The 12,633-nt window shown below is 39.0% G+C and overlaps 1 protein-coding gene across 6 annotated transcripts in view; it reads left to right on the forward strand.

Annotated features, from left to right (window-relative positions):
- ADAM28 (ADAM metallopeptidase domain 28) overlaps positions 1-12,633 on the forward strand; it is a 62,642-nt gene that overhangs the window by 37,917 nt on the left and 12,092 nt on the right. For all 6 annotated transcript variants that reach the window (XR_011471460.1, XM_070414099.1, XM_070414096.1 and 3 more), the window contains 3 exons: positions 7,334-7,436; positions 9,972-10,131; positions 11,130-11,210. Coding sequence is in view for 5 of the 6 variants with exons in the window: in XM_070414099.1 (XP_070270200.1) it covers positions 7,334-7,436; positions 9,972-10,131; positions 11,130-11,210 (344 nt within the window). In the remaining variant the exon portion in view is untranslated. The remainder of the gene's footprint in view (positions 1-7,333; positions 7,437-9,971; positions 10,132-11,129; positions 11,211-12,633) is intronic.

The raw sequence follows: 12,633 nt of genomic DNA on the forward strand, positions 1-12,633 counted from the left end.
TCACAGCTGGCGAGCACAGTGGTAGTGGAAGGAGCCTCTCCTGCCTCCGTGGCAGTGCTAAGGATGTCTGACTGACAGTCCCCGAGGGCTCCTGGACTGTGAGAGGGCACAGGCTGGGCTGAGGGACCCCCTAGAGTGCACAAATTTTGTGCACTGGGCTTCTAGTTTTGTATATAATACCAGAATTTTAGAGGCCATATTTCCTAATTATACAATAAAAAATAAATAAAAAATAAAAGCATAACTCAAAAATCTGCAAAAACTTTAAACCAAAATTTAAATTGTTCTAAATAACTTTATTAGAAAGGCAATTTTAAAAATATCAATTCTTTGGGCTTCCTGGATATGATGCATTGTATAAATATATATAAAATTAAATAAATATATAAATATTTAATTTTCACAGTCTTTTTGCCACACTCCCAGATTCCTACTTAAATGGCTGAAGGAATCTTTTTCAAATATGGAGAATAGATATTCTTAAAATATGCCCAAAATAAAAGAAACCTGGGAAATAAATGGACATGAACATAGAAAAATTCCTCAGTAAAACCCTGTGTGTCAGGGAAGCATGGGCTGAAACCCAACTTGAGGAGCAAAGTTTGATACCAAGTTAATCTTCTACACTTGTTAAACTGGAAAAGCTGGGATACAGTTAATGCCTAATGTTGGTGAAGATGTGATAAAACATCTAGGTTCACACACTCTGGTAAGAATACAAATCAGCACAATCTTTTCAGAGAGAATTGGAAAAATGCAAATACAACCTAAAAAAGTACTCCTTTTCCTAAAAATTATACCAGAGAATATTTACTTACATGTATTTACCCAATACTTTCAAAAAATAATAGTGGATATTTGGGAAATATCTTCAAGTCCAAGAATAAGGATTAGTCAAATACATTATAGTGTATGTATCCAGTGATTTCATTACAGCTATGATACTGTAGAACATTTAATGCCTGGAGAAAGGACAATTAGGGAAAGTAATTAATGAAGAAGCGTGATACCAGGTATATGAATGGTACTTTCCACAATATTAGCAGTAGTAACTCTGACTTTTGGGGATTAAGAATATTATTTTTCAGCATAGATGGACTTAGAGGATATTATGCTAAGTGAAGCAAGCTAGTTAAAGGCAAATACCATATGATTTCACTTATATGTGGGATCTAATGAACAAAATAGAAACAAATTTATGATCCATAGAAGAGACTGACAGCTGTCAAGGGGGAGGGGGTTGTGGGCTGGGTAAAAAAAGTTGAAGGGATTAAGCAATACAAATCGGCAATTACAGAATAGCCACAGTGATGCAGATTACAGCATGAGGAATATAGCCAATAACATCTAGAAAACTGGGTATAGGGCAGATGGGTGCTTCAGGGAGTAGGGGCCACTCTGTAGAGTACATGGTTTTCTGGCCACTCTGCTATACATCTGAAACTGGTGTGAAATGGTACTGCATGTAAACTGTGGATATATCCTATATAATAAAAAAGAAACATGTAAATTGACTATCCCTCCACTACACTCACCAGCCAATCAGGCATGAGTATGCAAATTAACCTGACAAAGATGACGGGTTAATTTGCCGGGAGGAGAGCAGAGCAGGAGAGCTGGAGACTTGGGGGGATGTGGCTCCCTCAGTCACTCCCAGTGACCAAGGGAGCCACACCCCCCTAAGCCACCAAGGGGAGAGCAGAGCGGGAGAGTCAGCAGAGGGTGGAGCGGCTTGGGGAACTTGGCTCCCCAAGCCACCAGACGGAGAGCAGAGAGAGAGAGTTGGCAGCTTGGAGGACTTGGTATGTGGGAGGCCGAGGGATGGAGACAGAGCGGGAAGGGAAAACCAAGAGCGTGGGGAGCACCAGAAATTCTGGGAATCATAGTTCTGGTGGCAGATGGATCCCCTAGACACTAGAGCAAAGTGAGCCTGGAGCAAGTTACTGTTGCGGTGGGGATGGAGGGAAAGCAAAGGTGAGAGACATAAGTAAAATCAGAGTGTCTAGGAAAAATTAAAGGAAAGATATTCTAAAACTTCCAGGAAATCTCTACCAATGAAGCAAAGAAAAAAAAAAATGCCTCTATTATTCTGTGAGCAGCAAACCAAACTGCCAAACTGGGTTGGGGGTCTCAGACAATTTGCTCATATCATTGCAAAGACATACAGAAACTCCTGGATTGGAGACGGCTCCGCTGAGGGCTCCCAGATTGGAGAGGGTGCAGGTCGGGCTGAGGGACCCATCCCCAGTGCACAAATCTTCATGCACCGGGCCCCTAATATATATATATATATATATATATATATATATATATATATATGTATGTATATGTATATATGCTTTTTCCATATTATTAATGCCAAATTATTCCAATTTTTAGTGTAGATATTTTATTATAACGAGGGACTAATAAACACTACTAAGATACCAATAAGAAAATATGGTAATAAACTCATTTTATCATCTTGAACATTGAAACATAAATTCATTTAAAACAGTTTGAGTTTACAAATCATTATAATAGATTGAATAATTTTTCTTGAAATCAGTGCAATACCTTCATGGATTTTTAATTATTTTATCCTAGTTTGCTGTTTTTTGAAAGACTGAATTAAAATTATTTTCCCATGTTATTTATTGATATTTAAGAGGGGCATTCATACGGAACAGGAGCATAAGTCTTGGACTCAGACTGGGTGTGAAGTCTGATTTTTCATCTCTCTTCGTGACTTAACCAGTATGATTCTCCACTTCCTTGTTGATGAAATGGGAATGATGATAACCATTACAATGGCTAATATTTCTCAATCACTTATCACTGACTGGCCACTCTTCTGATTGGCTCACATATACTAAGTCACTTAGTCCTCAGAACAGCTCTGTGAGGTTGGTACTGTTATATACCCTCATTTTACAGCTGAGCAAACTGCCAGGTTAAGGTACTTGCCTGAGGTCACACAGCTGCTCAGTCTTAATACCTGAGCTGCTAACCACCATGTTCTGTTGCTTCTCTGACGGGGATCTGAGGAAGATTACACGAGAAATCAAATATGTGATGCTCATGGTCTCCTTGGCAAAACAGGAGTTTGACCAAGCATAGCACTAGCTGCCACAGCAGGAGCACATGGCAGCAGGATAGCATTCCATTGCTTGCTTGTGAGTTAATGTAATGGCTGTGGCTCTCCTGGTTCTATCTCCATATTTACATAGATTTCTTGTAACTTTAAGCAAATAATTCAGATGTTTTCAAATATTTAGATAACCATTTATTCAGAAAGAGAATATGTAGACATTGTTTTTCATTCCAGTCAGCTCTCTTGATATCAAATTGTTGCAGGCTATAATTCTGAGAATGACCATTCCATCCTGTGCTGCATAACTATGTTTCCATCAATGACAAACCACATACTAGTATACTATGGTGGCTCTGCAAGATTATAATGGAGCTGAAATTTTTCTGTTACATATTGATGTCATAGCCATCATGATGTCATAGCACAATGCATTACTCATGTGTTTGTAGTGATGCTGGTATAAACAAACCTACTGCACTGCCAGTTGTATGAAAGTATAGCATTTACAATTATGTATGGAACATAATATTTAAGAATGAAAATAAACAATTATGTTATTGGTTTATGTATGTACTGTAGTGTCCTTTTATTCATTATTTTAGAATGCTCTCTTTCTACTTACATAAAAAATTTCTGCCATAAAACAGCATGTCCAGTTATGCTGAAAGCAGCCTCATACATCTCATGTATACTGTGTCTGCTAATGCATCGTCTTCTCTTGTTATAGATTTAATCTCATGTTGTGGTTTATGACCCTAAATGTACAAAATCCACTTTTAATGTTGCCAGTAAGAGGCCACATTGAGTGATTGGCCTGGAAATAAAATTTAAAGTGGTGGTTTTGCTCGCCAGTCAGGCACGTCCCATTCCACCACAGCTAGGATCTTGAAGAATAAGAACAAAGTGACAGAAGCTGTTAAAGGATCAGCTTCTTTGAAGGCAATGGACTAACAAAAATTTAAGAACCATATGATTTCACTACTATGTGGAATATAAAGCTGAAAGCAACAAACAAACAAAACAATCAAAAACTTATAGATATAGACAATAGCATGGGGGTTACCAGAGAGAAAGGGGGGTGGGGTAGTAAAGGGAAAAAGGGGTCCAAATATATAGTGACAGGAATTTGACTTTGGGCGGTAAACACACAGTACGATACACAGGAGATGTATTATAGAATTGTACACTTGAAACTTACATAATTTTATTAACCAATGTTAGCCCAATAAATTTTTAAAAAATGAAAAAGGCTTATATCCAGCATAGAGAAAGTTTTAATGACCTGGATTGAGGACCAGACACAGAAGCATGTCCCTCTCAGCATCATGACAATCACAGCCAAAGCAAAAAAGTTTATGTTGACAGAAAGACTACATGACTACAATGTTGAATTTACTGCCAGTTCTGGGTGGTTGAAATGTTCCAAGAATCCTTATTCATTACACAATGTGAAACTGAGTAGTGAGTCTGCAAATTATTGATGTGAAGGCAGCTAAATAACTTTTGAAAACTATAGATAAGCTAATTGTAGAGGAAGATTACTTGCCAGAGCAAATATTCCATATGAATGAAACCTTATTCTGGAAGCAGATGACTCAAAGGACCTTCATCACAAGAGGCCATTCGATACCGGGTTTCAAGGTTTTAAGGACAGGATAACAGTCTTGCTTGGGGGCAGTGTTGCAGGCTACAAATTGAAACCCTTTGTGATCTGGCACAGTGAGAACACCAGAGCCTTCAAGCTTATCTGTACGCACAAGCAGCCATTGCACTACAGGAGCAATAAGAAGTCATAGATGATCCAATTTCTCTTCCAAGATGCTCTCCTAAATTGCTGTGCCAATGAAATGAGAAGTACAGTTTGGAGAATAGTATGCCTTTCAAAACTTTGTTTGTTGTTGATAATGCTCCTGGACATCCTCCTTTTATTGGTGATCTTCATCCCAACCTCAAAGTGATGTTTCTCCCTCCAAACACCACCTATTTGATCCAACCAATGGATCAAGCAAGTACAGCATCTTTTAAGACCGAAGACCTGAGGAGGACCTTTGCCCAGGTTTTGCTGCAACTGAAGAAGATACCAATGTAATTCTGGAAGGATTACAACATCTATGATGGCATCAAGAACCTTGCCTAGGCATGAGGTGGTCACCAGGCGGCGTACACATGGTATTTGTAAAGAAGAGACTCCAGAGTTTTATCCATGACTTCAAATGATTTGTCAAGGATGAGGAGGTTGTAAAAATGAACAGAGCTCCACTTGGGATGGCAAACAGCTTTAACCTGGGTGTGGATGAGGAGGACATTGAGGTGCTCCTAGAGGTGGTTGCTGAGGAATTGACTAAGGAGGAGTTGTTGGAACTGAACAGGAGCACATAGTTGAATAAGAGGCAAGAGGAAAAGTAATCGCAGGGGAAAAGAAGAACCCCAAGAAAATTCACAGTGAAGGGCTTAACAGAAGCTTTGGCAGACTTTGACAAACTCCTTAAAAAGTTTGAAAACATGGATACCAGCACCAAAAGGTTTCCATTAATAGAGAGGAATGTTCATTGTGCATTATCTGCTTACAAGCAAATCTATAATGAAACAAATAATTCAAATAAACCACCATGGACATATTTCTGAAAAGAGTGACACCCCCCTCAGGCAGAGCCTCAGCAGGTCCTCCAGGAGGAGCTCCAGGAGAAGGCACTGCCATCACAGGGCAGGGCAGCTCCAGGAGTGTTACTGCCCCTGATCACCCTCCACTGGGGCAAGATGTGCAGGTGGTAGACAATGATAGTGATAATCCTGATGCTGGCTAGGCCTAGGCTAATGTGTGTGCTTGTATCTTTGTTTTAACAAAAACATTTAAAAAGTAAAAAAAAAAATTAATAGAGAAAAGTTTCTAGAATAAGTATATAAAGAAAAATTGTTTGTGCACAGCTCTGTACAAGTTTGTGTTTTAAGCTGTGTTATTATAAAGTAGTTGAAACATCCTATATAATAAAAGCCTAATATGCAAATCACCCAACTGGTGGAACAACTGGTCGCTATGATGTGCACTGATCACCAGAGGGCAAATGCTTAACGCGGGTGCTGCCCACAGGCCCCAGGCCAGCCAAGGCGGGTGCCAGTCGGGGATCCCCCCCGATCACCCCACCAGTCACCCCACAGATTGGCCCTAATCGCCAGCCTGGCCTGGGGATCCTACCTGTGCACGAATTTCGTGCACCGGGCCTCTAATTAAAAAATAAAGAAGTTGTATAAAGTAAAAAAGTATAGTAGGCTAAGTTTAGTTTATTATTGAAGAAGGAAAATTATCTTGTTATACATTTAGTGTAGCCTAAGTGTACAGTGTTTATAAAGTTTACAACAGTGTACAGTAATGTCCTAGGCCTTCACATTCACTCACCACTCACTCACCCAGAGCCACTGCCAGCCCTGTAAGCTCCATTTATGATAAGTGCCCTATACAGGTGTTCCACTTATCTTTTATACCATAATTGTACTGTACCTTTTCTGTGTTTAAATACATGAATACTTACCATTGTGTTACAATTGCCTACAGTATTCAGTACAGTAACATGCTGTACAGGTGTGTAGCTTAGGAACGATACGCTATACCATATGGCCTAGGTGTATAGTAGGCTATACTCTCCAGGTTTGTGTACGTAAACTCTATGATAGTCACACAACAACAAAATCACTTAAAGATGCATTTCTCATAATGCATTGCTATTGTTAAGTAATGAATAACTACAAATAGCATTTATCATGATGTTTTAAAATTTATTTTATTTTTCAATTACAGTTTACATTCAACACTATTTTGTATTGGTTTCAGATATACAATCAGGTGGTTAGCCAGGGGTGGGCAAACTTTTTGACTCGAGGGCCACAGTGGGTTCTTAAACTGGACCCGAGGGCCAGAACAAAAGCATGGATGGAGTGTTTGTGTGAACTAATATAAATTCAAAGTAAACATCATTACATAAAAGGGTACGGTCTTTTTTTTTTTTTTTAGTTTTATTCATTTCAAACGGGCCGGATCCGGCCCGCAGGCCGTAGTTTGCCCACGGTTGGGTTAGACAATCATATAATTTATATGGTGATCCCCCTGATATTTCAAGTACCCATCTGGCACTGTGCATAGTTATTACAATATTGTTACTATATTCCCTATGCTATTGGTTTTATATTCCATTAACCCTTTGCAGCATTGACCTTCCTTTATATTTTTTTTGCAAATATGTTCCTACTGATCCTGCCTGGTCCCAGGAACTGAGGTTGCAGATAAGTCATGCTACAGAAAGAACGAAGGTGTGTCAAAGTATGGGTACTGCCGCAAAGTGAACAACACACGTATTCCCTGTAAAGCAAAGTAAGTGGCCTTCAAACAATACTTTTAACCTTTTTGCTCCACAGACTAGAGAAATTATTCACTTCCAGCTATATGTTCTGATTTATTCCATTTCAAGAAAAAGTTAATTTGGAAATCATTCATTTGACAGATAGTAATTGAGTGACTATTATGTGCCATGTTTCTAACTAGGCACTGAGTTAACAAGAGAAATAAGAATTAATGCCTTTTTTCAAGTCCGTCCTGGTGGGTGTTTTAGATGACATCAGGTACAATCACTGTTAAAGGAATGAATGTTTGAGATGGGACAAGCAAGGTAAATAAATGGTCCTGGTTGGAAATATGTCCATTGATATTCCAGGATATTTTAGGTACTTTCCCATCTGATATCTTTCATTATGATTCTAGGGCAGCCGTGGGCAAACTACGGCCCACTGGCCGGATCCGGCCCGTTTGAAATGAATAAAACTAAAAAAAAAAAAAGACCGTACCCTTTTATGTAATGATGTTTACTTTGAATTTATATTAGTTCACACAAACACTCCATCCATGCTTTTGTTCCGGCCCTCCGGTCCAGTTTAAGAACCCATTGTGGCCCTCGAGTCAAAAAGTTTGCCCACCCCTGTTCCAGGGGCACAAATATTTACCTACATAGAGAAATAATTAATAAATGCTTGTACAGTTTTATGCAAACTTGCCATGTAATTATATCAAGAAAAAAAAAAAAGGCAGCAAGAGAAAAAATTGACAATTCACCTGAAGAATGTTTTAATCTTATATTGATATTATAGAAAAAGTATAGAATATTATATGCAATAAACTTGGTATTTTTCTCTAATATTTTTTGATTGTGCAATTTTAAGATGACATTAAAAACTCAAATTATAATAGACTAGAGGCCCAGTGCACAAAAATTGTGCACTCAGTGGGGGGGGCGGTCCCTCAGCCTGGAGCCCTTGGGGGATGTCTGACTCATGGCTTAAGCCTGCTCCCTGTGGGGGGTGGGAGTAGCCGCAGTCAGCCATCCTTAGTGTTGCCACCAGTGGGCAGCTCCTGCATTGAGCACCTGCCCCCTGGTGGTCAGTACACTTCACAAGGACTGGTCATTCTGCTGTTTGGTCAATTTGCATATTACCCTTTTATTATATAGGATTAAAATCCTAGTACCTGCTCCAAATTTTTCACTAAGTAATATGCAACTAGAGTTTAAACAAGATAAGCATTTCTCAAAGTTTTTCTATTAAATACTATTTTTTCTAGATGATAGATATTGCCAAGCAAACTATATTTTGTGTTGTTGTTGTTTTTTAAATTTTTCTAAGCAAAATGTATTTTAGACATAGGATAATCTCTTGGGGAGGTTGGGCCTAAATGATGGACTATCATATTCTGTGCTTTCTCCTTTATAGGCTATCAAGGAAGATTCAAAGGGGGAAATATGTATAAGGAAATATTTTTGGGAAAAGAGTAATATGTAGTATGAGTGGTAGTGAGTGGGGAAAGAGAGCAGGGTAGTTGTGTTTTTCATCGACAACATGTGCATATCCCATTGTCTTATATCATCATTGTGATCACAACTAGAGGCACAAGCATTTCATTCTACTCACAGGCTGCCTTTCTAGTCACATTTTAATAGTAACTGGCTATCATGAGAGTAAGCCTGTAATTCCCTGTATCCTAGAATCTTCATTATAAGCCTTCCCTTCAGTGATTCAAGAAAAACTAATTTGAAGAGGATGCATGCCTTTCTCTACTGCTCACTCATATTTTTCTACAACCACCAAAGACATCAGAAGGATTCGATTCTATCTGCTCTCAGAATACTTTTTCACAGCCCTCCTCTGAATTCTGCATAAAGCAATGGTCTGCACTTTTATTGGCGTTGACTTTATTCTCTTCGGTGGTAAACGCATGGTTTTCTTGAGTGCTGAGCAGTGTCATCTACCTTTGCAGGGAGATAGTTCTTTCAGTAACCCCACATGAGGATCAACTAAGTCTAAGATTTATATTGACACAACCATAGTGGAAATAATTCTACTGCAATTCATGAAAATAAACAAGAGAAGTTAACTGAAACAAGATAGAAATTGACTTCCTAGGTACCCTCCATTATATTAGAAATCCATTATCCTTATACTGTCTAGCTCTATCATATATGTGAGCTCCATTCCCAAGCATTTCCATTGGTCTGTGTTGGCTTCTTCAGAGCCAGCCATCACTTTCCAATAAGCAAAAAGGACAAACAAACAAACAAGAACAAAAAAGTATGGCCACCTTTAAGAATTTGTACTTAAGAATCTTCTTCTTTCCCATTGTCCAAAACTAGTAGCATGGGAATCTGAGAAATGTGTTTTTGTTGTTGTTACAGCAACAATATGCCTTTCTATATTCAATGGTGCTATTACTGAGGAATAAGAAAAATGTTGATATAAAGGAGAACTAGGAGTCTCTGCTATAGGGAGAAATACCTCTAGTTCAATCTGGATAGTTGGGGAGCTATCAACAGCAATTTGGTCCTGGTAATTTAACTGCAGCCCATTTTTTACTTTTCCTTAGTGATGCCATATGTGGGAAGTTGTTCTGTCAAGGTGGGTCAGATAATTTGCCCTGGAAAGGACGTATAGTAACTTTCCTGACATGTAAAACATTTGATCCCGAAGATAGCAGTGAAGAAATAGGCATGGTAGCCAATGGAACTAAGTGTGGAAATAAGAAGGTAGGTTGAAATCGTGGCTTTTATTCAAATGTTTTTTTAGTTTTAGTTTATTGTTTAGTTTTTCAAGGCATCCTTGTGTTTCATAGGAGCAGTTTTCAAAGCAATGTTTATGTCATTCATTTAGGCCTGCCTGCATGCATTCCTTCAATATTATTTAATCAGTACCTATTATGTGCTTAGCACTAGGTTGTTAAACTTAGGTAAGTTTTATTGCCCCTAAATTGGTAGGTTTTCAATGAATGATAGTCTCACTGATAATAATAGATCAAAATATTATTTATTTTTATATAAATGATAATTGTTAATATTGTAGAAGATGTGATATTAACATGTTTTCCGTAATATTTTTTGTTGGAATGGGTACCTTGTATTATGTGCTATGCTCAGCTCTATGCTAAATATCAGTCTTAAGAGAGGAAGTGAAGTAAGGAGATGACCCCTGAGGAATGAAGTGAAGTAAGAAAATCTTTAAAGAGGACTCTCTAAATATTTTATTTTATATATTTATCTATATCTATATCTATATCTATATATCTATATCTATATCTATATCTATATCTATATCTATCTAATCTATATCATCTATATTTATCTATCTATTTATCTCTATCTTTATCTCTATCTGTATCATCTATATCTTTACAACTTTATTGTTGAAAGTGTTACATATGTCCCCATTTTCCCCCATTGACCCCATCTAGCCTGCTCCCACTAACTGCCCCAGGCCTTCACCACCCTATTGTCTGTGTTCATGAGTTATGTATATATGCATACAAGTTCTTAGTTGATCTCTTCCCACCCAACCACTCTGCCTTCCCTCTAAGATTACGTAGATCCCATCTTCCTATTTTCAAAAGAATGCTGTGATTTCCCAAATGAAAAGGTAAGTTTAATAATGGTATTAGTGGCTAATAATATAAGACCAAATTCCAAACAATTTGAAGAACTGATACTATTGGACATTAGTGTAAACTTCTTGTTTTTCACATCATTTTCAGGTTTGCCTTAATGCAGAATGTGTAGATATCGAGAGGGCCTACAAATCAACCAATTGCTCATCTAAGTGCAAAGGACATGCTGTAAGTTTTGAAAATGTTTGCCCAATCTTGCTGAATCTTATGTAATTTTTAGGTCAGTTTTGATTATATAAAACAATGTGTCAGTAACTGTGAAAATAGAAGGATCTCTTACCCTTTGAGACAACATGGAGGACCTGGAGATTATTATGCTAAGCTAAATAAGCCAGTCAGAGAAAGACAAATATCCCATGATCTCACTTATATGTAGAGTCTAATGAATAAAATAAACTGACAAACAAAATAGATCCAGAAACATGGAAGCATGCAACAGTCTAGCACCAGAGGGAAGGGATAAGACAGGAAGAACTAACCAAAGAACTTATATGCATAACCCATGGACATAGACAATAGTGTGGTGAAGGCCTGGGCAGGGCACAGAGCAGACAGAAAGAGGGGGGTGGGGAAGGGGGATATTTGTAATACTATAGCAATAAAGATAATTGTTTTCAAAAATCCACCAACCAAAAAATAAAGCTTATGTTTGTCTAACCCAGTGGTCGGCAAACTCATTAGTCAACAGAGCCAAATATCAGCAGTACGATGACTGAAATTCCTTTTGAGAGCCAAATTTTTTAAACTTAAACTATATAGGTAGGTACATTGTTATTAACTTAATTAGGGTACTCCTAAGCTGGCCTTTGCTAAAAACATCCTGAATCTAATTGAGGTACATTTGTTGAGGTCGACCCCTTCCAACTCTCCCATCCACACTTGTCTTGTATACTTGTTTTGTGTATCTCCTTTTCGGAAACCGACTTCTTCGCATGGGCCACGAAGTTTCAGTCACACTGTACGTGTGCGCCGCATGTGGTATTTTGTGGAATAGCCACACTCAAAAGGCCAAAGAGCTGCATGTGGCTCACGAGCTGCGGTTTGCCAACCACTGGTCTAACCCATCACTAGGGTGTTTCAATGAAAAATTTCTTTCAAGGCCAGACCTGAGCCCAGAGGGTCGGAGGGAGACCGCATGGCAGACAGCCGCGTCTCTTGGGACAGACACAGACCCTGACCAGGGTAAGGAGTTCCGCGGGTTTGCTGGCGCCAGGAGATTTGAGATTTGGATTTTGTGACTGCGGAGAACTGAGACTAAAGGGGGCATCCTGAGGAACTGATCAGACCATGCAGTGCCCATAAGAGAGGAGCGTTTCCCAGACCGCAGATCCAAGCAACAGCAGCCCCCTGAGCACCGCAGCCTCCTGATCACCACAGCCTCCTGATCACCACACCCTCTGTCTGTGGAACAGCAACTGTACGTGAAGCCTCCCCCCACCAGCCAGAAGAGCCAACACAGCTGTGAACAACACCCACCAGAGGAGCTGCTGCCAACTGGAAAGCAGCTGCTACCGCAACCATCTGAGCAGCAACCACAACCCAAGGAGCCCCTGCAACCCAGGGAGCAGCCACTGAACATCTCAACATCTAC

Source organism: Myotis yumanensis, unplaced genomic scaffold (assembly GCF_028538775.1).
Source record: "Myotis yumanensis isolate MYYU_CA2020_CCGP unplaced genomic scaffold, mMyoYum1.0.hap1 SCAF_5, whole genome shotgun sequence".
NCBI lineage: Eukaryota > Metazoa > Chordata > Mammalia > Chiroptera > Vespertilionidae > Myotis > Myotis yumanensis.